Genomic DNA, 26,255 nt, shown 5'->3' on the forward strand with positions numbered 1-26,255 from the left:
GGTTTCTGAGCAAGATGCATCATCTATCCTGTATGGTTTTCTGAAATTTGGTGGGTTATCAAACTGTTGTTTTTTACTGGCCACAAAACACGTAGTATCTTGAAGAGATAGAGGCCGAGGCATTTTCACTTAGCTAAGTGGATGTTATATTTGTAACAATTTGAAATGGAAATGAAGTTTGTGAAGAGAAAAAGCAGCATAACTCCAGATGCTTTGCCACGATTACCAGTCTTCAGGGAAGGTGATTATCAGGAAGAGTGACTGGGGGGACTAAACTTGTTTTATTTAATGTGAAATCAGAGGTATGAAAAGTTTCTAGGGAGAGAGAAGAATGCAAATGAATACATTTAAATAGTTCCTATATTCAAAGAAACTCCCAGAAGTTGAAGTCAAATGCAAACAAGGGTGTGTTATGTAGGAGAAGGAAGGCTGATAGGGAAGAATGAAAGTTGTGTTTTCCTGATCACCATTATGATGCTGTTATGGGCATTACAAGATGCAAAAATGCATTGCCAAACTACAGGAGATAGTGATATTCAATGACTTATGGCATAGAGAACAGAAGTGGGTAACTATCTGTGTTTAGTGTCAGAGAAACAGATCTGCATCCATACCTTTTCAAGCAAATATATGAATTTTCATACCTCAGGGACCATGACAGCTTATTGCAGTAGATCTCTTGGTCTCATACGTGCTTTTTGTGGTGGGTGGTCTTTATTTTTGTTGTATTGAACACATACACAAAATTTGTGAGATTTAATCTGATCAGGAAGGCTACAGCTTCAGTATTAGGAAGTAAACTATAGGAGAATTATTTTGCACATGTGGGCTTGCCAACAGCACTTTTATCAGACAATGGACTGCAGTTTGTTGCAGGAAATTTGCTGCCCTGCATGAAAGCAAGCAGGCCAAAGATGTTCGTATTTCATCATATTTTCCTCAAGCTTACTGAGGTGAAATGTGGGCTAATTATGTGGGAACCTTTACATAAATCATAAGTAATTTGTGGCATGAATGAATGAGTGTCCCTCCACATGAACTGATGTTTGGAGAAAAGCACTCAAATACTATTGAAGGAGAGGTTATTTTCCACTAGTGCAAACTTTAATAACAACACAACTAGAACATGAAGCTTTATGTAGAATGGAAAAGAGAGCCACAGACCAAATGACATGACATGACAAAAAGGCAAAAGCTGTAATGTTTAAAATGAACAATTTGGTTTTGGTCGAGAGAGGCCACTGCAGATATTAAAAAACAAGATCATTAGAGATGGATCACAAGCTAGGATTGGGGAAGGATGGGGAGGAAATTGGCTGTGCCTTTTCAAAAGAAGGCATCTCGCATTTTCCTTAAATGGTTAAGAGAAATCATGGAAAATCTGTATCTGGATGTCCTGATATGGCTTTGAACCAACATTCTCCAGAATTTGAGTCCAGTGTGCTAAACATTGCACCATCCTACTCGATGTTCACCCAGTGGACAGCTTCCAGACACAGTGGGCGCATAATACTGCCACTGGTTCCTTAGCTTACAATGCAATTATCTTTTCCGAAAGAATGGGCCCGTCTTTTATGTGTCCAGGGGAGAGATATAAAGTATCTTACTAGTATCCTTCACAGAGTTGAAGAGAAGGATGTGAGGCATGGGGTATGAATTAACTTTAGTAAGTTCCCTAGGTGCTTGTAGGAACACATCTAGTGAAAATAGTAATTGCTCTTCACTAAACTCAGGCAATAAGTAGGGTCACCTTCTCGTTTTTTGGAAGAGTTGATTGTGACTGGACTCTCAATGTTAGTATGTGTCAGCACTCGATAAAAAAAACAGTGCAGCCAAGAGAGATAAGGGCAGCTTCAGCACTGGTGAATCATCCCAGCAGCTGGTGTAATGCCATCCCTTGGTGCTGGAGATGGTGATGTAGCTGTCCAACTTCCTGACATGCTTGTACTTCGTGCTTGGTTCTCCCTGACCACAGTATTAAAAGTGCTGAGGGCTCCTGGGTCTTGGTAAATAATATTCTGATTTAAAGTGCTCTAAAATTTGGTCAAACTTTGCAAATCATGAAATAATGTCTAAGACCAATGAAAAGGACTAAGATTTGGGTCTCTCTGCTCTGATGTTGAGTACTGTTGTAAATGGTAAGTGTTTTGTTCTTTATATTGTTTTAGCAAGCCACCACCCTTCAAAATAAATTGTTTATTGACAAAAGATGAACCTCAAGGAGTAGAGTGTAAATGAGTTAGCAAATAGTGTACTATGTGAAATCAGCTCATGGCTTATAGATAAATTTTTGATGCTGTTGTGGAATGACAGCAGTCATGCTTAATATTTTAGTGAAAAGCAGCCCAGATAGCTTTTTTTTTAAAAAAAAAGAAGAAAAAAAGAGTTGTTTGTGACATGTCAGTTAGTGCTACACAGTGCCTTTGTGAACTGGCTCCTCAGGCCATCTCGAGCCTTTGGTCTGAGTACGATCTTATAGACTGAAACTGGTTACCAGAATGAAATTTAATGAAAGAAATGTTGGGATCTGGACTTAAAAATAGACAACAGATTGCAAACATGGCAGCTTTTACATTTATCTGTAAAATTTATGGAACTGCAGCATTTTACAACTTTGTGGACAAAAATTTGAAACGTTAACATTCGGTAATCACTCCATCTCTGTACAGTCAATTGTTTGCGTGGGTTGAAGACAAATCTGTAGTAGTTGATAACTCATTCTTTGATATGACTGGTGTTTTTAACGGTGATGTTGGTTTTGTCACTGGAATTGAATTTAAAGCAGGGATAACAGTTCTTGTTCTTACAAGTGAATGTGTCAACAGGCTCTGCTCCACAAATTCTTTGTTCCGCTGAGTTCACTCATTGTGATTTAACCTATATTCTTTGACCATGTGTGAACTAATTACATTCGTTCCATGTGTGTGTGTGTGTGTGTGTGTGTGTGTGTGTGTATGGTTTTTTTTCCCCATGTGCATATTCTTTCTTCCAAGGTTGGCGTCGTGTTCTTGAAATGGTTTTTGACTGCCTTGAGTGTCCAGGTTATATGTTTATGTGACGTTCAGTGATTCAGGTTCCTTTTGACATTGGTTCTTGGACATTTTCTTACATTATATTCCTGTTGTAGGATTCATGAATAAATCCATCAAGAAACAGTACTTGCAAACAATTAAAGAATCATATTCTGTTGATTTTCCATTCATACTGAAATCGAGAAAGGGAGGAAAATTTGCCTTTTACATGGTATTAATATGTGGGTGTGATATTAACATTGCACATGGCAGAAGAAACAATTTAAGTTATCACGTGAAGCATGGTGAACACGTAAATTATGTGAAATCAAAGGGAAATAACAAGAAAATCAGCACCTTTTTTGTCAAGTCTATAAATGTTGACAGTGATGTAATTAGGGTGAACTGTCTGTTTACTTCCTTTTTGGTGGAACACCATGTGCTCTTAAGTGTGGCTGATCATGATGGTGCTTTAAGAAGATGTCTCCCACATCAGAAGTGGCAAAGAAATATAGTTGTGGTCACATGAAAACAACATGCATTGTAAATAAAATAGCAAAAACTACATCATCTGAAGTTGTTAAGTGCATTCAGAATGGACCATTTTCTTTGGCAATTGATGGAAGCAATGAGACAAATGCTAAGTTGTATCCTATTGTTGTTACATTCTATGATATTCTGTGGGAAAAAGTAGTGAGCACTGTGCTATCCATACGAGCATTAGTCAGGGATTCAATAGGGCAAAATGTAGGTAACCTGATGTTATCACAGCTAAATTCTCATAACATACCAATTGAAAACTGTGACTTTCTGCTCCAACAATGCTACTGTTATGATAGGACTCAAAAATGGGGATCCAGCAGTTCTGAAGGAAGTTCAACCGGGTATTGGCATCATAGGTTGCATTTGTCACCTGAATTAATCTAGCAGCTGAAAAAGGTGCTGGAAGATTACCACTTAAAGTGAATGAGACCCTTGTTGATTATATTTATTCCTTAGAGAAGACTGTCAAAAGAAAAGAATGTCTTCAGAAATTTCAGAACTCACACAGTAAAGAGGCAAAGAAAATTCTGAAGCATGTATGTGCTAGGTGCTTATCTTTAGACAAATGTTTGGATAGACTACTGGACTAGTGGGATTTACCTCTTTCTCTTTTCAAGGGGGATGTAATATTATGTACCCATAACATTTCTACAAGACTGAAATCTTTCAAAATACCTAGAACTGAACAAAGTGGGTCCAAAGAGTATTAAAAGACGATAATTCTTGATTCTGCTATTACACATGCCCCTAAAAGAATGGCTTTATTCTTTCAAATGTGACACTCCCATCCTAAAAATTAAGACTTCTGTTACAACAAGTGAGGAAAAATTGTTTTTGTTTCTCAAACTGGAACAAGGCCTTTTGCATTTTCCTTTGTGTGACTATTCCTGTATTTGGTAAATTGAATGTTGCCATTCAGACGTCTTCCCCACAGTTTCACTTTTTATTAGAATTTCTAATGGATTTGCTAAATCAGTTGTTCACCAAGTTTGCTAAGTCAAAAATTGTCAAAAGCTCCTCATTTCTTGAAGTTCAGTACAACTTGATTCAAAATCAAGGAAGTGATTATGAATAAGTTATTGGCATTGAGAATTCGAACATAGTCAATGATCTCCAGGATACAGATAAATCCCTTTTGTTCTCATCAGTGAGAAACTACTTTTGTACTGCCTATGATTACATTATCAACAAGTTTTCACTGAAGATGATGTGTTAAAGCATGCTCAAGTTGCTAGGTTAGACAAAATTGAAGATACACATTTCTTCCATTCGTTTTTCTTGGAAAAGGTTCCTTTCATAATATGCGAGGGAGAGAATGAAACAACAAATTAGGTGGTGAATGAGCTTCACAGGCAGTTCACAGGTCTTCAGGTAGATGGCACTTTGGCTGCAAATCAAGATGCTGCAAGCGATTCCAGTTGGAGACAAGTATCAAGAATTCATGGAGCTGATGGACTTCTTAAGTATAACTGGATTTCTAGAGTAATGCTCTCTATTCTCACCATACCCTATAATTTGAAAGTGTTTTCAGCCTTGTAAAGAAAAATAGAACACAATTCAGATCATCCATGTCCAATGAATCCCTGGAGTCTTTCTATTTTAAAGACCTGGAGTTCTGTTCCCTGTCGTGACAAAATATTTTCTCCAGACTTTTTGCAGGAAGCTAAAAAGACCACAACTATGACTTCAGAGTCAAACTAGCATGTAATTTGCAGTACATATCACATTATTTTTTGTCTGTGTTATGTTAAACAAATTTTAGTGTGTAAAGCTTTTTTCAATTGTTCTATATCTGCTTAATTTGTCAGGGAAGTCCTGTTATGTATGATCCATACCAATATTCACCACACCTGCTGCTGTTTAACATGGATTTCTTCTTGATTGTTATATTCATCTACAAATCATTGGCTTATGATGATATGATTTCATTGAAGTATCCTGTTTAGAACATGAATTACTGTATCTTGTAGCTCAGAAGTATTAGTATTTCTGTCAAGCCGGGTTATGTCAAAAATCGTTAGATTTTTTGTCACGTGAGTTTTACTCACAGTCCTTTTCAAAAGTTACCAGCTATACACTTAACTGTAACACAACAGAAATGATTATAATTATTATCACAGACTGGTCAGACCACAAATAAAGTCAGACATTTTAAATCATTATGACTAAAGATAGATGAAAAATGCAGAAAGTGGAGGCTATTGTCTTCACTATTAGAATATTCTCCAATGAACTGTGGATGTTTGTTTCCTTGGTTTGATTTTGGTCTGTTATATAGCGTAACTTTTTTGCAGCTTTGTGCGTCCAAAACAGTGTTCTTACCATAGAAAAGAACAGTCAGAATGACCAGATTCTTTGCTTTTGAAATTCATGCAGGCTATTCTATGCAGTTTGATTATAACTCTTCTATCTCAGTATATATGTAATATTCCATTGTGATAGTTGTGGTTAATAATGAGGACTCATTCAAACAGAGTGGCCGCAGTCATTCACTGACATGAACAGAAAACTAAATTTGTGTTAACATTTTTTCAACAATTTTACAAAAAAGGTTTGCACTTTCCTGCAACTTCAGTCAGATGTTGAGATCTATGTGGAAAGACTTCATTGTGGTAAAATCATGTTACTCTGTACAGGAATTTCATACAGTAATTTAGAGCCTCTCTCTTAAAGCTCTTACTAATTGACCTGCTCAGATATGACTTGCAACTCACCTTCACAATTTCAGTTCTGCCACTGCCTGAATCCCACTTTTCAAACTTCACAGAAGCTCTCCTGCACATCCAACAATCCTCCTTGGGAGAAAGGATATTATGGAGAAATAGCTTAGCCACAACCTAGAGGTTGTTTCCAGGATAAAACTTTGACAAGAAAGGAAAATACTCAGTCACAATGTAGGGTTGTTTCCAGAATAAATCTTTGCCTCCAAGGAAAAGTACACACTTCATAAAAAATTAAAACTTAGTGTTGGAATGGAATGAACCCTCACACTTTGCAGACAAAACTGTTATGACTGAACTGTAAGGGGGTTGTAAGTCATGCCTGTATATAAAATACAATTGTCTTTGTTGGTGGTATACAAGGTTATTACAAATGACAGAAGTGATTTCACACATTTGATATAGGTATATTATTTGATATATTGTCACAGGACATTGGACACAAATAGAATAACCCAACCTTTTTTTTTTTTTACAAGTTATAAGCGCTGCACGTGCATCCCACTACTGATTCTGCAAATATCTAGTCAATAGTCAATTTCTTCCCTATCAACCTGTTCAAAAGCACTGTTGATGTGAGTTTGCAGTTCTGATAGGCTTGTTGGTAGAGCAGGCATAAACACACACAAAAATGTGGGATTAGGTCAGGAAATGTTGGAAGCCATGACATGAACTGCTGATCATCAACACACCAAGACTGATCAATCAGTTTCTCAGTTCCCTGTTTAAGAATTCATGAACATCATGATGGAAGTTGGTGGATGAAGTCCACACTGTCAGTCTCCAGTTGTGGCATGAGCCAGTTTACCAGCATAACCTGATACAAGTGTCCTGTAATGGTCTTTCCACAAAAGAAAAAGGGACTGTAAACTTTAAATGATGAGACTGCACAGAATGCTTAACTTCTGGTGAATGTTGAATGCGCTGAACAATAGCATGGGAATTCTCTGTCCTTGGATTTGACATAGTACCTGTTCACTGTGCCATTCAGAAAAAATGTTGCTTCATTGCTGAAGATGAGGTAGCTGAAGCAAACTGTCATGTGATATGCTGAGAACTGATTCATGACTAATTTTCACTTATTCCATTGTCACCTCAATTGGAATTTGCAAGTCATCTTGTGATTCCCTGTACTCCACACAAGGGTGGTCTGCCGTTTCAGTCTCATTATTGAGACATGTTGGACCACAGAGGGAAGCATCTGTGGCATGTATTGCAGTGACATATGCTATTGTATTGTTTCTGTGCACTTCTACCAACTTGCCCTGGATTGTTACTAGGTTGTTGCCCTTCAAATGCAGAAAACGATACTCCACTTTATCAGTGGGCTCCACCACCTTCTTTTGACTCGTAGAGTAGGGAATTTTTGTACATGGTGCGAGATTTCATTGTTACAATGAATAACAACAACAGTAAAGTCAGGCATTGAATCATTCCCTAAACTACATGCCTACAAATCACATCTATCAGAAATCAAAATAAAAGATTTTTCAAAGGAACTAGAAAACAAAGCTGGGAAGAAGATCTTGCCTTTACAAATGTCTGCTTGTGTCTGTGTATGTGCGGATGGATATGTGTGTGTGTGCGAGTGTACACCTATCCTTTTTTCCCCCTAAGGGAAGTCTTTCCACTCCCGGGATTGGAATGACTCCTTACCCTCTCCCTTAAAACCCACATCCTTTCGTCTTTCCCTCTCCTTCCCTCTTTCCTGAAAAAGCAACCGTCGGTTGCGAAAGCTAGAAATTCTCTGTGTATGTTTGTGTGTTTTATTTATTGTGCCTATCTACCGGCGCTTTCGCGCTTGGTAAGTCTTGGAATCTTTGTTTTTAATATAAATTTGCAAATACTTTGACATGTCCTATGTTGTTGTTGTCTTCAGTCCTGAGACTGGTTTGATGCAGCTCTCCATGCTACTCTATCCTGTGCAAGCTGCTTCATCTCCCAGTACCTACTGCAACCTACATCCTTCTGAATCTGCTTAGTGTACTCATCTCTCGGTCTCCCTCTACGATTTTTACCCTCCACGCTGCCCTCCAATGCTAAATTTGTGATCCCTTGATGCCTCAAAACATGTCCTACCAACCGATCCCTTCTTCTAGTCAAGTTGTGCCACAAACTGCTCTTCTCCCCAATCCTATTCAATACCTCCTCATTAGTTACATGATCTATCCACCTTATCTTCAGTATTCTTCTGTAGCACCACATTTCGAAAGCTTCTATTCTCTTCTTGTCCAAACTAGTTACCGTCCATGTTTCACTTCCATACATGGCTACACTCCAAACAAATACTTTCAGAAACGACTTCCTGATGCATAAATCTATATTCGATGTTAACAAATTTCTCTTCTTCAGAAATGCTTTCCTTGCCATTGCCAGTCTACATTTTATATCCTCTCTACTTCGACCATCACCAGTTATTTTACTTCCTAAATAGCAAAACTCCTTTACTACTTTAAGTGTCTCATTTCCTAATCTAATTCCCTCAGCATCACCCGATTTAATTTGACTACATTCCATTATCCTCGTTTTGCTTTTTTTAATGTTCATCTTATATCCTCCTTTCAAGACACTGTCCATTCCGTTCAACTGCTCTTCCAAGTCCTTTGCCGTCTCTGACAGAATTACAATGTCATCGGCGAACCTCAAAGTTTTTACTTCGTCTCCATGAATTTTAATACCTACTCCAAATTTTTCTTTTGTTTCCTTTACTGCTTGCTCAATATACAGATTGAATAACATCGGGGAGAGGCTACAACCCTGTCTCACTCCTTTCCCAACTACTGCTTCCCTTTCATGCCCCTCGACTCTTATGACTGCCATCTGGTTTCTGTACAAATTATAAATAGCCTTTCGCTCCCTGTATTTTACCCCTGCCACCTTTAGAATTTGAAAAAGAGTATTCCAGTCAACATTGTCAAAAGCTTTCTCTAAGTCTACAAATGCTAGAAACGTAGGTTTGCCTTTTCTTAATCTTTCTTCTAAGATAAGTCGTAAGGTCAGTATTGCCTCACGTGTTCCAACATTTCGACGGAATCCAAACTGATCCTCCCCGAGGTCTGCATCTACCAGTTTTTCCATTCGTCTGTAAAGAATTCGCGTTAGTATTTTGCAGCCGTGGCTTATTAAACTGATAGTTCGGTAATTTTCACATCTGTCAGCACCTGCTTTCTTTGGGATTGGAATTATTATATTCTTCTTGAAGTCTGAGGGTATTTCGCCTGTCTCATACATCTTGCTCACCAGCTGGTAGAGTTTTGTCAGGACTGGTTGTCCCAAGGCCGTCAGTAGTTCTAACGGAATGTTGTCTACTCCGGGGGCCTTGTTTCGACTCAGGTCTTTCAGTGCTCTGTCAAACTCTTCACGCAGTATCGTATCTCCCATTTCGTCTTCATCTACATCCTCTTCCATTTCCATAATATTGTCCTCAAGTACATCGCCCTTGTATAAACCTTCTATATACTCCTTCCACCTTTCTGCCTTCCCTTCTTTGCTTAGAACTGGGCTGCCATCTGAGCTCTTGATATTCATACACGTGGTTCTCTTCTCTCCAAAGGTCTCTTTAATTTTCCTGTAGGCAGTATCTATCTTACCCCTAGTGAGATAAGCTTCTACATCCTTAAATTTGTCCTCTAGCCATCACTGTTTAGCCATTTTGCACTTCCTGTCGATCTCATTTTTGAGACGTTTGTATTCCTTTTTGCCTGCTTCATTTACTGCATTTTTATATTTTCTCCTTTCATCAATTAAATTCAATATTTCTTCTGTTACCCAAGGATTTCTAGCAGCCCTCTTTTTTGTACCTACTTTATCCTCTGCTGCCTGCACTACTACATCCCTCAGAGCTACCCATTCTTCTTCTACTGTATTTCTTTCCCCTATTCCTGTCAATTGTTCCCTTATGCTCTCCCTGAAACTCTGTACAACCTCTGGTTCTTTCAGTTTATCCAGGTCCCATCTCCTTAAATTCCCACATTTTTGCAGTTTCTTCAGTTTTAATCTACAGGTCATAACCAATAGATTGTGGTCAGAGTCCACATCTGCCCCTGGAAATGTCTTACAACTTAAAACCTGGTTCCTAAATCTCTGTCGTACCATTATATAATCTATCTGATACCTTTTAGTATCTCCAGGGTTCTTCCACGTATACAACCTTCTTTCATGATTCTTAAACCAAGTGTTAGCTATGATTAAGTTGTCCTCTGTACAAAATTCTACTAGGCGGCTTCCTCTTTCATTTCTTAGCCCCAGTCCATATTCACCTACTATGTTTCCTTCTCTCCCTTTTCCTACACTCGAATTCCAGTCACCCATTACTATTAAATTTTCGTCTCCCTTCACTATCTGAATAATTTCTTTTATTTCATCGTACATTTCTTCAATTTCTTCATCATCTGCAGAGCTAGTTGGCATATAAACTTGTACTACTGTAGTAGGTGTGGGCTTCGTATCTATCTTGGCCACAATAATGCGTTCACTATGCTGTTTGTAGTAGCTTACCCGCATTCCTATTTTCCTATTCATTATTAAACCTACTCCTGCATTACCCCTATTTGATTTTGTGTTTATAACCCTGTAGCCACCTGACCAGAAGTCTTGTTCCTCCTGCCACTGAACTTCACTAATTCCCACTATATCTAACTTTAACCTATCCATTTCCCTTTTTAAATTTTCTAACCTACCTGCCCGATTAAGGGATCTGACATTCCACTCTCCGATCCGTAGAACGCCAGTTTTCTTTCTCCTGATAACGACATCCTCCTGAGTAGTCCCCGCCCGGAGATCCGAATGGGGGACTATTTTACCTCCGGAATATTTTACCCAAGAGGATGCCATCATCATTTAATCATACAGTAAAGCTGCATGTCCTCGGGAAAAATTACGGCTGTAGTTTCCCCTTGCTTTCAGCCGTTTGCAGTACCAGCACAGCAAGGCCGTTTTGGTTAATGTTGCAAGGCCAGATCAGTCAATCATCCAGACTGTTGCCCCTGCAACTACTGAAAAGGCTGCTGCCCCTCTTCAGGAACCACACGTTTGTCTGGCCTCTCAACAGATACCCCTCCGTTGTGGTTGCACCTGCGGTACGGCCATCTGTATCGCTGAGGCACGCAAGCCTCCCCACCAACGGCAAGGTCCATGGTTCGTGGGGGGGACATGTCCTATATCCTTGTATATATATATATATATATATATATATATATATATATATATATATATATATATATATATATATAAATCTACAGTGAATAAAGCTACTACTACTGCTTGCATGAATGCTGATACAGGACAAACTAAGTCTTGCGCAATATAAAAATGCAAAAACAACTTCAATGAAACTGGAAATATAATTATTCAGTCTTCATGAAAATTAAAATGTATACAGGAATTTGGCATGTGACGTATGTGGAGCATTTGGTATCAACCAGTTAGTCCATGTAAATGCTTGCACATAATATGCAGTTAGTTCTGAGTGTTGAAAACATACTAAATCCAACATTAATACGAAATAGTGAAGGGAGATGAAAATTTAATAGTCATGGGTGACTGGAATTCGGTAGTAGGAAAAGGGAGAGAAGGAAACATAGTAGGTGAATATGGACTGGGGCAAAGAAATGAAAGAGGAAGCCGCCTGGTAGAATTTTGCACAGAGCACAACTTAATCATAGGTAACACTTGGTTCAAGAATCATACAAGAAGGCTGTATACATGCAAGAATCCTGGAGATATTGACAGGTTTCAGATAGATTATATAATGGTAAGACAGAGATTAAGGAACCAGGTTTTAAATTGTAAGACATTTCCAGGGGCAGATGTGGACTCTGACCACAATATATTGGTTATGACCTGTAGATTAAAACTGAAGAAACTGCAAAAAGGTGGGAATTTAAGGAGATGGGACTTGGCTAAACTAAAACAACCAGGCGTTCTATGGAGTTTCAAGGAGAGCATAAGGGAGCAATTGACAAGATTCGGGGAAAGAAATACAATAGAAGAAGAATGGGTAGCTTTGAGGGATGAAGTAGTGAAGGCAGCAGAGGATCAAGTAGGTAAAAAGACGAGGGCTAGTAGAAATCCTTGGGTAACAGAAGAAATATTGAATTTAATTGATGAGAGGAGAAAATATAAAAATGCAGTAAATGAAGCAGACAAAAAGGAATACAGACGCCTCAAAAATGAGATCGACAGGAAGTGCAAAATGGCTAAGCAGGGATGGCTAGAGGACAAATGTAAGGATGTAGAGGCTTATCTCACTAGGGGTAAGATAGATACTGCCTACAGGAAAATTAAATAGACCTTTGGAGATAAGTGAATCACTTGTATGAACATCAAGAGCTCAGATGGAAACCCAGTTCTAAGCAAAGAAGGGAAAGCAGAAAGGTGGAGGGAGTATATAGAGGGTCTATACAAGGGTGATGTACTTGAGGACAAAATTATGGAAATGGAAGAGGATGTAGTTGAAGATGAAATGGGAGATACGATACTGCGTGAATAGTTTGACAGAGCACTTAAAGACCTGAGTCGAAACAAGGCCCCTGGAGTAGACAACATTCCATTGGAGCTACTGACAGCCTTGGGAGAGCCAGTCCTGACAAAACTCTACCATCTGGTGAGCAAGATGTATGAGACAGGCGAAATACCCTCAGACTTCAAGAAGAATATAATAATTCCAATCCCAAAGAAAGCAGGTGTTGACAGATGCGAAAATTACCGAACAATCAATTTAATAAGTCACAGCTGCAAAATATTAAAGCGAATTCTTTACAGACGAATGGAAAAACTGGTAGAAGCTGACCTCGGGGAAGATCAGTTTGGATTCCGTAGAAATGTTGGAACACGTGAGGCAATACTGACCCTACGACTTATCTTAGAAGCTAGATTAAGGAAGGGCAAACCTACATTTCTAGCATTTGTAGACTTAGAGAAAGCTTTTGACAATGTTGACTGGAATACTCTCTTTCAAATTCTAAAGGTGGCAGGGGTACAATACAGGGAGCGAAAGGCTATTTACAATTTGTACAGAAACCAGATGGCAGTTATAAGAGTCGAGGGACATGAAAGGGAAGCAGCTGTTGGGAAGGGAGTGAGACAGGGTTGTAGCCTCTCCCCGATGTTATTCAATCTGTATATTGAGGAAGCAGTGAAGAAAACAAAAGAAAAATTTGGAGTAGGTATTAAAATCCGTGGAGAAGAAATAAAAACTTTCGAGCTACGCCGATGACATTGTAATTCTGTCAGAGACAGCAAAGGACTTGGAAGAGCAGTTGAACGGAATGGATAGTGTCTTGAAAGGAGGATATAAGATGAGCATCAACAAAAGCAAAACTAGGGTAATGGAATGTAGTCGAATTAAGTCAGGTGATGTTGAGGGTATTAGATTAGGAAATGAGACACTTAAAGTAGTAAAGGAGTTTTGCTATTTGGGGAGCAAAATAACTGACGATGGTTGAAGTAGAGAGGATATAAAATGTAGACTGGCAATGGCAAGGAAAGCATTTCTGAAGAAGAGAGATTTGTTAACATCGAGTATAGATTTAAGTGTCAGGAAGTCTTTTCTGAAAGTATTTGTATGGAGTGTAGCCATGTATGGAAGTGAAACATGGACGATAAATAGTTTGAACAAGAAGAGAATAGAAGCTTTTGAAATGTGGTGTTACAGAAGAATGCTGAAGATTAGATGGGTAGATCACATAACTAATGAAGTATTGAACAGGATTGGGGAGAAGGGAAGTTTGTGGCACAACTTGTCCAGAAGAAGGGATCGATTGGTAGGACATGTTCTGAGGCATCAAGGGATCACCAATTTAGTATTGGAGGGCAGCATGGAAGGTAAAAATCGTAGAAGGAGACCAAGAGATGACTACACTACGCAGATTCAGAAGGATGTAGGTTGCAGTGGGTACTGGGAAATGAAGAGGATTGCGCAGGATAGAGTAGCATGGAGAGCTGCATCAAACCAGTCTCAGGACTGAAGACCACGACAACAACAATATGAAATGTGGAATATGCAGTGCAAGAAATATAGGTTACCAAATATTGTCTGGTAATGGCTATAGCTGACAGTTAGCTCCTGCAGAAATGCATTGCATAAATTATTCTGACCTTGTTGGGAAACAACAGGGGTTTTGGGATGGAAAAATACGTTTATTAATGTGTTGGTCTGTGGCAATGCTACTTTAATAGCTAAAGACCCAACAGAACCAAAAAGTGGACTTTGCAAAATGACTAAAAGGGGATGAGACTGACACATGAGCTATTAAATCTGGGAAAGGCCATCTGCTTCTGTTTCAGAGAGCTGGGTGCCTGCTAAGCTAGTCACTGCAAAGCAACACAAGACAAACTTACTTAAAAGTTTGCTCAAGTTCATTGGTGCAGCCTCTGGCCCTATCTTGTAGCACTTATATTCAGCCAAGCGGTAGGGTACTACTACATCAATTGAACACCATGGAAAGGAAGTTTTGCACATGGACAGGAATTCCTGGGGAAAAAATTTGTGAGACCATTCTGGGTGGTGGAGGAAAGACATTCCTATTGCCTAGGGTGCCTGCCGTAGCGAGAGTGCTTTGGAGAGCTGCCTATCTCCTAGAAGGGGATTATCTGCTACAGCAGATGTGGGAATCATGAATCTTGAGATGAGAGAGCAGCCATAATTGATTGATTACTTCATTAATCTATGAAACAATGTACATTGTATAGATTTTGTCATTCAACACACTGAAAAATTGTTGTTGTTGTGGTCTTCAGTCCTGAGACTGGTTTGATGCAACTCCCCATGCTACTCTATCCTGTGCAAGCTTCTTCACCTCCCAGTACTTTCTGCAACCTATCCTTCTGAGTCTGCTTATTCTATTCATCTCTTGGTCTCCCTCTACAATTTTTACCCTCCACACTGCCTCCAATGCTAAATTTGTGATCCCTTGATGCCTCAGAACATGTCCTCCCAACCGATTCCTTCCTCTTGTCAAGTTGTGCCACAAACTCCTCTTCTCCCTAATTCTATTCAATACCTTCTCATTAGTTATGTGATCTACACATCTAATATTCAACGTTCTTCTGTAGCACTACATTTCAAAAGCTTCTGTTTCCTTCTTGTCCAAACTATTTATCGTCCACGTTTCACTTCCATACATGGCTACACTCCATACAAATACTTTCAGAAATGACTTCCTGACACTTAAATCTATACTCGATGTTAACAAATATCTCTTCTTCAGAAATGCTTTCCTTGCCATTGCCAGTCTACATTTTATATCCTCTCTACTTCAACCATCATCAGTTATTTTGCTCCCCAAATAGCAAAACTCCTTTACTATTTTAAGTGTCTCATTTCCTAATCTGATTCCCTCAGTATCACCCTACTTAATTTGACTACATTCCACTATCCTCATTTTGCTTTTGTTGATGTTTATCTTATATCCTCCTTTCAAGACACTGTCCATTCCATTCAACTGCTCTTCCAAGTCCTTTGTTGTCTCTGACAGACATCGGCAAACCTCAAATTTTTTATTTCTTCTCCACCGATTTTAATACCTACTCCAAATTTTTCTTTTGTTTCCTTTACTGCTTGCTCAATATACAGATTGAATAACATTGGGGAGAGGCTACAACCCTGTCTCTCTCCCTTCCCAACAGCTGCTTCCCTTTCATGTCCCTCGACTCTTATAAGTGCCATCTGGTTTCTGTAAAAATTGTAAATAGCCTTTTGCTCCCTGTATTTTACCCCTGCCACCTTTAGAATTTGAAAGAGAGTATTCTAGTCAACATTGTCAAAAGATTTCTCTAAATCTACAAATGCTAGAAATGTAGGTTTGCCTTTCCATAATCTATTTTCTAAGATAAATCATAGGGTCAGTATTGCCTCATGTGTTCCAACATTTCTATGGAATCCAAACTGATCTGCCCCGAGGTCAGTTTCTACCAGTTTTTCCATTCGTCTGTAAAGAATTCACATTAGTATTTTGCAGCTGTGACTTATTAAATTGATTGTTCGGTAATTTTCGCATCTGTCAACACCTGCTTTCTTCGGGATTGGAATTATTATATTCTTCTTGAAGTCTGAGGGTATTTTGCCTATCTCATACATCTTGCTCACCAGATGGTAGAGGTTTGTCAGGACTGGCTCTCCCAAGGCCGTCAGTAGTTCCAATGGAATGTTGTCTACTCCAGGGGCCTTGTTTCGACTCAGGTCTTTCAGTGCTCTGTCAAACTCTTCACGCAGTATCGTATCTCCCATTTCATCTTCATCTACATCCTCTTCCATTTCCATAATATTGTCCTCAAGTACATCACCCTTGTATAGAACCTCTATATACTCCTTCCACCTTTCTGCTTTCCCTTCTTTGCTTAGAACTGGGTTTCCATCTGAGCTCTTGATATTCATACTAGTGTCTCTCTTTTCACCAAAGGTCTCTTTAATTTTCCTGTAGGCAATATCTATCTTACCCCTAGTGAGATAAGCCTCTACATCCTTACATTTGTCCTCTAGCCATCCCTGCTTAGCCATTTGGCACTTCCTGTCGATCTCATTTTTGAGACATTTGTATTCCTGAAATATTAATGGCTTAAATTTTTTTTTTTCACACTAATAAATTGATACTAAATTTTCTTTTAATTATTATTTCTGTATTTATTATAATAGAGGACTTCTTAAACTGAGCAACATGTTTTAATTATGGTTCTTGATTACAGTATAAAAGTATTAATTTTGTAAGTATTTTTATTGTAATTCTGAAAGAGCATTTAGAATCTTTATCTTTTATATGTTTTGTTAATTTGTTACATATTTTGATGGCTTTGTTCAATAAACTATGCTGAGTTCTAACTTTTTTTCTGTCCAAATGAAAAACTGTAGCTGTTTCTAGTTTCATAATCATGTACTACACAATTTTTAATGTAGTAGTTTTACATGCATAAAACACTGAAATAGAAAATTCACAAGGGATAATTTGGATTTCCAGCACTTTAAAAAGTTCAATGAAGTGAGCTGTGCTGCCACTTTTGGTCATTATATGGACTGATCTTTTCTACAATCTTAATATAGCTAGAATATTTTTCCTTTTCAATCCTCAAAAAATTATTGTATAACTAATAACAGAATGAATATAAGCAACATAATACTGATCAGATACATAAAGATCACATAACAATGTAAGAATTCGGAGGCCATATTGTGCTGCAGAGATTCTAGTACTAAGTATTTTTACATGTTCTTCCCACTTTAACTGACATTCAAGGTGCATTCCAAGAAATTTTGTGCTTTCCACACGTTGTATGAATTAATTATTTATTTTCAAGTTGCTGTAATCTTGTTTTTTATTTATGTAGATGTTCATAGCGATTGTGTTATTTCTATTAAGTGTGGCTTTATTGTTTGTTACCTGCTTTGTACACAACTAAATTTTTCCTCCGCTTTTTCTCCTTGTACTTCTGGTGACGGTGTTCAGTACATTAGATCATTTGCAAACAATATTGTTCGCCCATGCTTGATGCTTTGTCGGGAATCATTAATGTAAAATAGGAAAATACTGGACCAAACACACTACCTTGTGGTCTGCCTATATTTAGGTTCAAACTTGTGTTTTTCAATGTAGTAAGAGCTACTTGACTTATTTGTAATTTTGGCCAACTGTACTCTATTTTCTGGATATGACTAGAACCAGTCCATCTTATTTAACAGTATTTTGCGATCCACTATGTCAAATGCTTTATCCAATGCTTCAAGTACATGTTTCGTGAGATATGCTGTTGCCGATTCACTACCTTACCTAGTTCAGAAACCAAGCTGGTCATTGGATAGGAGGTTGTATTAGGTGATTATAATTAAATTGCAGCTACTCACAAAGGTCCAGTGAGGGCTGTAATTATCATATGACAGTGAAACTTGGTAGAATGGCATTAATGAACATCTGATCTGCACTGGAAAAAAGTTAGGTCTAATTTTGAAACTTCGTGGCAGATTAAAACTGTGTGCCGGACCGAGCACTTGCCCGCGAAAGGCAAAGGTCCCAAGTTTGTGTCTCGGTCCAGCACACAGTTTTAATGTGCCAGGAAGTTTCATATCAGTGCACACTCCGCTGCAGAGTGAAAATCTCATTCTGGAGGTCCAATTTTGGTCATCAGTTGCAAATCTGGCACTGTGATCACAAGAAAGATGCATAGAAATGTTTCCATATGTAATGACATTAGGAACAGAATGTGGGCAGAAGAGGTCAAACAAGTGAGAAAGACATAATTTGTTTTTTATTTATTGCTAACTGCTACTTATGCAATTTGTTCAATATGAGCAGCAGAAACATTAATAAGATGATGTACAATACCACGTTTGTAACTGGTGGCCAAACTTGGAACTAATATTTTTAATTTTTTAAATTTTATTTATTTATTTAAAAGTAAATCAGTTTTGGATTAATGCATTGGCATACATACCAAGTTTCATTTCCATATGTTAATTGCTTAATCACCTGATATTTATTTTCATAGTTCATAAGTCTATCTTTCACAATAGCTTCTATTAGTTTTGCAGAGCACTAGATTAGTGAGAGTGGCTTATAATGTTCTGGATTTTCCATGCCATCTGCTTTGAAGAGAGGCAGTTATTTAGCACATTTAAAGAAGTCAGGAAAGATACTACACATGAATGATTGGTTTATAATGTGAAATAATGGTGAATTAGGCTCCTTAATCAGATGACTTGGTATTTCATCCAAACCTGCTGAATCATCATTTTTCAGATTTCCTCCTGTGTCATAGTCAAAAATAACTTTGAATGTGGTACACATTTATTTAGCTTTTTGACATAAGGACTGTTTGAAATTTTTTTGTTCACTGTAATTTTATTCTAATACTGCTAAAGTAGTTATTTACATAGTGTGCCAAATCTTTTGGATTTTTCTTATGTTTTATTTGAACCAGTATTTGCATTTGATTTTTGTTTGTAATTGTAGCACAAACACACTGTGTTTGGGAAATATATTTCTACAAAATCTATATGTTGACTCATTCTCCATCCTTCTGTCTTGGAATATGTTAATAACTTTCCACAGTCTGTATGCTAAGCTTATGCAAGAAATCTGTTGTTTCTTTGTAGGCACAAATAGTTACCCAGAACTTGGAAAATTTTACCAAGGAGACATTATATTTCCTACTGGTTCCAGAAATGCGCTTGCTATACCTTCTTTGCTGTGGCCTAAAGGAATAATTCCTTATAAGTTTGATCCAAGTTACAGTAAGTTACTTAATGTAATGAATTTGTTCAAAGAATATAGAATAAATTGCTGTAGACAATCTCTCTCTCTCTCTCTCTCTCTCTATCTATCTATCTATCTATCTATCTATCTATCTATCTATTTATCTATTTATCTCTATCTCTACCACTTCACTCTTCACTAACTCTCTCTTTCTCGTACTGCATGTTTAGTGTGGCACCTGTACTTTGGCATATGATCCCATTTATTCCATTGTAGCTATTGACATGTCATTAATATGATACAGTTCACAGTTAATAAGAGAGCACTGCTTTTAACATGAGGAGATGTCTGTGACAAAACTTGAGTAGGTGGTGGTGGCACTATGTCTGGGACAGGTTTTGCATTTAGGTCTGTTGCAGGGATATAAGCCAAGAGGCAATGGGCTGGGGGAAGGGATGGAGTTGGGATAGACAAGGATATTACATAGGTTTGGTGGGCAGTGGGATACCACTGTGACTGGGACAGGAAGGATAATGGTAGAATGTTCCTAATTTCAGGGCATGATGAGAGGGTTTTTTAGTATCTCTTGTTGTGCCCTGAAGTAACAAATATACTTCCCACTATTGTTTCCACCCCTCTCACAGTGATATTCTGCTGTCCACTGAATTTATACAATATCTTTGTCCACCCCTACTCCACCTCTGTTCCGGCTCCTCGCCTCATGGCACTAGACCTAGCTGCAAGGTCTGCTCCATGGACCCTGCTGCCTTCTATGTGGGCATGAGAGCCAACAAACTGCATGAAAAACAAATTGTGGCAAAGAGACAACTCGAACACCCAGTCGCTGAACATGCTGCCCAACACAATGTGCTCCACTTCAGTGACTGCTTCACAGCTTGCGCCATGTGGATCCTTCCTACTAGCACCATATTTTCTGTATTGTGCAGGTGGGAACTCTCCCTGCAATATATTCTACATTCCTGTAACACTCCTGGCCTCTACCTTTGCTAGTCCCTATCCTCCACCTATCTACTTTCCTGCTCCCACTGCAGCATTACACAGTCTTCTATTCCATCATTGCACTCACTAGCCTTTTCCCCCTCCCCTACTTCTCTCCTTTTCTGCTCTCCTTTCTCTGCTCCTCGACCCCTCCAAACTCCCAAATGCACCTAGCAGTCCTACCCTTTCCCCACCACATCCTTGCATGCTCCCACAAGTAGCTCTTCACCTTCCTCCACCCCTACCCTACTATCCCTTCCCATCTTTGCCCCAGGGTTTCCTTATTCCTACCAATCAGAGAATGCTTTTCCCCTCAGGCACAGATGCTGCATTCAGTCCAGTCTCAGTGGCCACTGACAGTGGTCATATGTATGAGAGTTATGCTTATGTGAATGTGTGTGTGTTCTCTACTTTAGAAGAAGACTTTTGGCCAAAAGCTGAAATGTGTAGCAGTTTTGCTATTCAACATCTCCTCTGCACAGTGAGTAGCAATCTATCCTTTTCATAATATTGTAGTTTTTTATATTACCACAATTTTAGTAAAAGTTGAAATACATATTTTTGTTAGATCTGCATTTTAAAAACAATTTCTAAAGTATGTAAATTGCACTAATATAAAGTAAGTATTTTAACTGCCTTCAGTTACAGAGTTTCCAGTGCTAATGTTTTACTATTTTATACAAAGAACTGCATGTAGAACCATACTGAAGGTTGTTAAAATGCTAAATGTTTATGTTTTGAACACTGAACATTTGAAACAGACAAACCAAATATTAATGGTTGCAGTTTATACAAGGAAATAACATGTGTGTTACATAATTTACAATTAGACAATGTTTTACTCATATTGATGAATGGCTAAATAAATAAATAAAAAAAATAAAAAAAATAAAAAAATAGAAAACTGAATTGCTTGATAAAGGTTTGGAATGTAATATCAGACCAACATTTGATTAAAACAGTATTGCAGAGATGATTTCTATTTTAAACTAGTGCTAGATTCACTCAAAAGAGACATAAAACAACAAACTAAAGTGGCACGCAAAATGAGTGATACTGTTGATAGGAATGTGGATTCCAGGAGTAAGAATACCTCTACTGGCCAAAAGATTTTGAATGCACTGGTAATCAAAGCAGGCAGGAGCAACACAGCAGTGATTATGTACAAGGTCTGTTCAGAAAATTCAAAACTTTGTCTACAAGATTTTTCAGTGATTACCTTTTACTTATTGTGCATGGTCTCCTTTGAAATACTCTCCTCCACAATTGATACACTGCTTCCAATGCCATTTCCATTTCGGGAAGAAGTCTTGGTACACCTCTTGCTGTATCAGACAAAGTGCCTTCTGCGAATTTTCTTTCATCTCATCTATTGGTGAAAATCCTTGTCCTTTCAATAGGACTTTCTACTTTGGAAATAAAAAAAAATGTCTGAAGGGGCCAGGTTTGGAGAGTACAGAGGACGAAGCAGCACACTGATTTTGTTATTTGTGCAATAGTCATGCACCAACAGGGATGAATGTGTGAGTGTCTTACCATGAAGAAAAGCCATGAATTGTCCAACCACATTTCAGTGCATTTCCTTCACACATTTCCTCACAGGCATTGCAGTGCATCATTGATAGTACCATCAATTAACAGTTTGTCACCACAGCATGAATTCATGATGAACTAATCCTTGAAAGTCAAAGAAAACTATCAGCATGGCTTTGAAATTTGACCTGACCTGACAAGCTGTTCTTGGTCTTGGTGAACCTTTCCCGACCCATTGTGAAAGGGTCTCAACATCATAACAATAGACCCACATCTCATCACCAGTTATTATTCTCTTAAGAAACATTTAGTTCTCATTTGCAAGATCCAAAAGCTTATTACAGATTGCTAGGTGACAGTCTTTCTGGTCTTGACTTATGAGCTATGAGATTAACTTGGCGGCAACACAGTGATTCCAAGATGGTGTGACAGGATTTTATGACATTATCAAACTGAAATGTTAATTAACTCTGCAATATCTGGACAGTCTGTCTTAAATTGGGACGCACAGTTTCATTGAAATCCCTGACATGAATGTCATCGGGAGACATCGAAGGGTGTCCTGAATGAGGATCATTTTTTACTTCTGTCTGGCCATTTTTAAACCATGTGAACCAGTCATAACACTGAGTATGGCTTAAGCAATCGTCACTGTAGGCTTCCTGCATCATTTGGTGCATCACTGTAAAGGTATCCTTGAGTTTCATGCAAAATTTAATGCAGAACCGTTGCTCCTCCATCTCTGCCATCTCCAAATTCGCAAACTATGTGACGCAACATTCTACTTAATACAGCACTGAACAATAACTAACAGACATACAGCAATGAAACTTCCAACAATTACACATTAAGCACAGGCACGTGCAGGGATGCCAACAACATTTCGCACCAACACACACTATTAGCATGAAATTACGAATGTTCCAAAATTTTTTGAACAGACCTCATATAAAAAGAGCTGTGTACAAAAAACAGTAATTTTTAATGCTAACAATATTAAGCTAGCTAATAATAATTTGGTGTATGCTTGTAAAAAAGAAATTAGGAAAGTAATTAATACTAGTAAACATCTATTTCATGCTAAAGATAAACATAAACTTATTTTGTGAATGCTAAAACTCCTTCAAGTCAAGATTCATAAACAACATTGACCCATTTAATGAATAGTTAATTCTATTGGCAAATCTGCTTATCAACTATGTAAAAAAACTAAAAGTTTTATTAAACAGACTTTATAAATACGAAAATACCTATACAGCCAAAAATCATAAAGCCCAACAACTCTATCTTAGTATCATTTGATATTGGAAACATGTATACCAATGTACCTGTTGTGAAAACCATCCAAATCATTGAGAATAGTTTTAGAGCACAAAATATTCTCACAAATGATGAAACAGATGAATTTATTAGTTTATTGCACACTGCACTTAAATATGATATTTTCCCCTTTAATAAGGAACTATTACTTATTTATTTATTTAGTGTATGGCAAATAAGGAACTGTATCAACAACAACAGGAATTAGCTCTGGGCAACTGCCTAGCTGGGTGTATGGCTGATAACTTTGTTAATATCTTGGGAAATAAATTTGTAACCAGTTTCTTAACATAAAAAAAAACATTATCTTGAATAAACGATGTGTTGGTGGTATCTTTCTTATATACCAAGGACGAACAGCAGATATTCCACACATTAAGGAAACTTTAAAATGTCTGTGTAATAATAGCAATTTCTCCTGTGAATTACAAGATGATACAGGCAGTACTAATTACTTAGATTTGTCCATCAAGATCAAAGACAATAACATTTATCTTGATATATTTAGGAAACTTACTACTACCAATAGTATTGTTCACAGTACCTCTAGTCATCCAGAAAGTTACAAAATTATCTATTTCAACTCTACGATTGATATAATTATTGAAGTTCCACTGTCGATGCTGTTCAGAATGAGTTGCAGAATTTGGAATATGTGGCAGCGAACAATTGTTATGATTCCAGTTTAATACAGAAATGATTCAAACAGAGAACACATGCTTTTAAACATGGTACTTGTGATGAAGCAAGCTGGGATCTTGTTACTTCCTCTCTTGTTTTGCCATCTACCTCCTTAAATTCATTTTTTCATTTTAACTAATTACCATTGACATGCATGAATATAATCTGTGTTTCCATGAAAGAGAAAGTTTGGTCCTCAGCATTAAGAATATACCACAAGGTCTAATTCTGTACTAATTATAAACATTTGGAAGAAGTAGTACTAGTATTCTAAAAGTATCTATTTGGTTCTATTTGGAAAATGTTAGCAAAGCCAGCCCTTAATTAATTCCAAAGCAATGACAAGTTTTGTTAAAAGTATTGTTTTGCATAACTATATTTGTTAATTTCGTCATTTAAACAAATAATTCGGCCTAACCCTTGTAATAGAAGAAACTGTTAAAAAGAAGGAATTTTTCAATATATTCAGTTAATTGAATGAGTTATTTTTTTATTATATTTTATGTATATTAAACATCAAACAATGTACAGTTTCAGTATCTACGAATGTGACGATATATAAAGGCCCGATTTTCCGGCCTGAGACAGTCAGTACCCAGCTGATTTTCAGATGAGGAACCTGTATTGGTTGGGTTAACAACAATGCATCAACTTAACTGTGAAATAAGTGTAACACCATTAGGCTGTGCGTTAAAACAGTGTCTGTTCAATTTATTTGAAAGACTGTGAACTGTGTGGTTAGAATTTTACTGCTCGCAGATATACAACAGTGAACTATTGTAGCAGTATGCTGATGTTTGCCTGCAAACAATTAATGAGGCTTATCGAAAGTTAACCAATAGTGGACTGGCTATATTAACTGTGTATATTGGGAGATTGTGAACAGTGAAAGTAAAGAACTCTGAAATGCAACTGTGCACCTGTTGGATATATCATTTACAGTAGTCAGTGTTGAACTTCCCCATTTTTCAGCCAGTATCACAAAGCAGTACGTCGACACTGAAGACCATCAGCAAAGAAATAAAGCAGATGAACATCACATACTTCACTCCACAACACAGAGAAACCAAATTATACAACTATTCCTTTTCTTGACAATATATCTTATCAAATCACCAACCTGCTTAAGAAATGAGGTATTACAGCAGTCTTTTCTACTTATAGTAAAATCAGCCAATTACTTGTTCACAATGAGCAACCAATAAGTAATGCATTAAATAAACCTGGCATTTATCAAATGAATCTCCTAGAAGAAATAGAAATATACAAGAAATCCAAGCTATAAGAGTGTCATTTATTGAAAGAACAAACTCCTTTTAAAAGCAATTTTTGTTTGTTTGTGTATCTACACTCTAAGGAGACTCTTAATTTACCATTTTAAATTTGTTATCCTTCCTAAACAGTGAAATTGCTTGAAACTGCAACTTAATTCTTCCTGAGTGTCACTGGTTTTTGTGAAATGCTTACCAAACAACAACAGCTTAAGTTGGCAGTCATGTGTGCATGAGGTGTGCTTCCTTTTGTGTGTGTGTGCGCGTGTGTCTTTTACTGATGAAGATTGTGGCCAAAAGCTTTCAGTATTTTTTAATCATGCCTGTTTGCAACTTACTGTATCTTCTTTATAATAAGTAGCAATCTGTCTTTTCTTATATTGTTGATATTCCTACCTGGAGTTTTCCTTGTGTTACTTTACAGCAACATTGGTTAAAACTGCAACTTATTTATTCGTAACTGTAACTGGATTTTGTAAAACATCATGTGCAGACATCACTTGCATTAATATTACTATTTCTCCTAGTTATTCACATAATTCCACCCACTACACCCAAATGCCCCCACTGTCTTCCACCGTCCCCACATGGTATGATATGCTCATACAGTTAACCTATTCCCTCTTTTATTCCCCCTACACCCTTTCTGTTTAATTTGACACTGCTGCCCCCCACCACTTTCAGTGTTCTGCTATTATTATTACTGTGCTTCATAATCTGTCTAATATACAATTAATTCTCTTCCTGAGATACATATAATGATTTATAAGGACTGTTTGTCTTTCATGACTAAAATCTTACCATACAGTAGGCCAAAATTAGTGCTACTGCAGTAATACTTAGTAGGCTCTATTCAGTGTTTTGCATTTACTGTGTTAGCTTCAATAGGCTGCTGAAAGTTAGTATAATTATGTAGTAATGACTTAGTCTGATAGATAGCTACCACCTTATCACTCATAAGAATCTAGCTGTTGCAAGCTAATTCTTTTCACTTTT

The 26,255-nt window shown here is 37.5% G+C and overlaps 1 protein-coding gene across 1 annotated transcript in view; it reads left to right on the forward strand.

Moving 5' to 3' along the window:
- LOC126279067 (astacin-like metalloendopeptidase) overlaps positions 1 to 26,255 on the forward strand; it is a 64,871-nt gene that overhangs the window by 4,551 nt on the left and 34,065 nt on the right. The window contains exon 2 of the mRNA XM_049979510.1: positions 19,356 to 19,493. Coding sequence (XP_049835467.1) covers positions 19,356 to 19,493 — 138 coding nt within the window. The remainder of the gene's footprint in view (positions 1 to 19,355; positions 19,494 to 26,255) is intronic.

The sequence above is a fragment of the Schistocerca gregaria genome, chromosome 1 (assembly GCF_023897955.1).
Source record: "Schistocerca gregaria isolate iqSchGreg1 chromosome 1, iqSchGreg1.2, whole genome shotgun sequence".
NCBI lineage: Eukaryota > Metazoa > Arthropoda > Insecta > Orthoptera > Acrididae > Schistocerca > Schistocerca gregaria.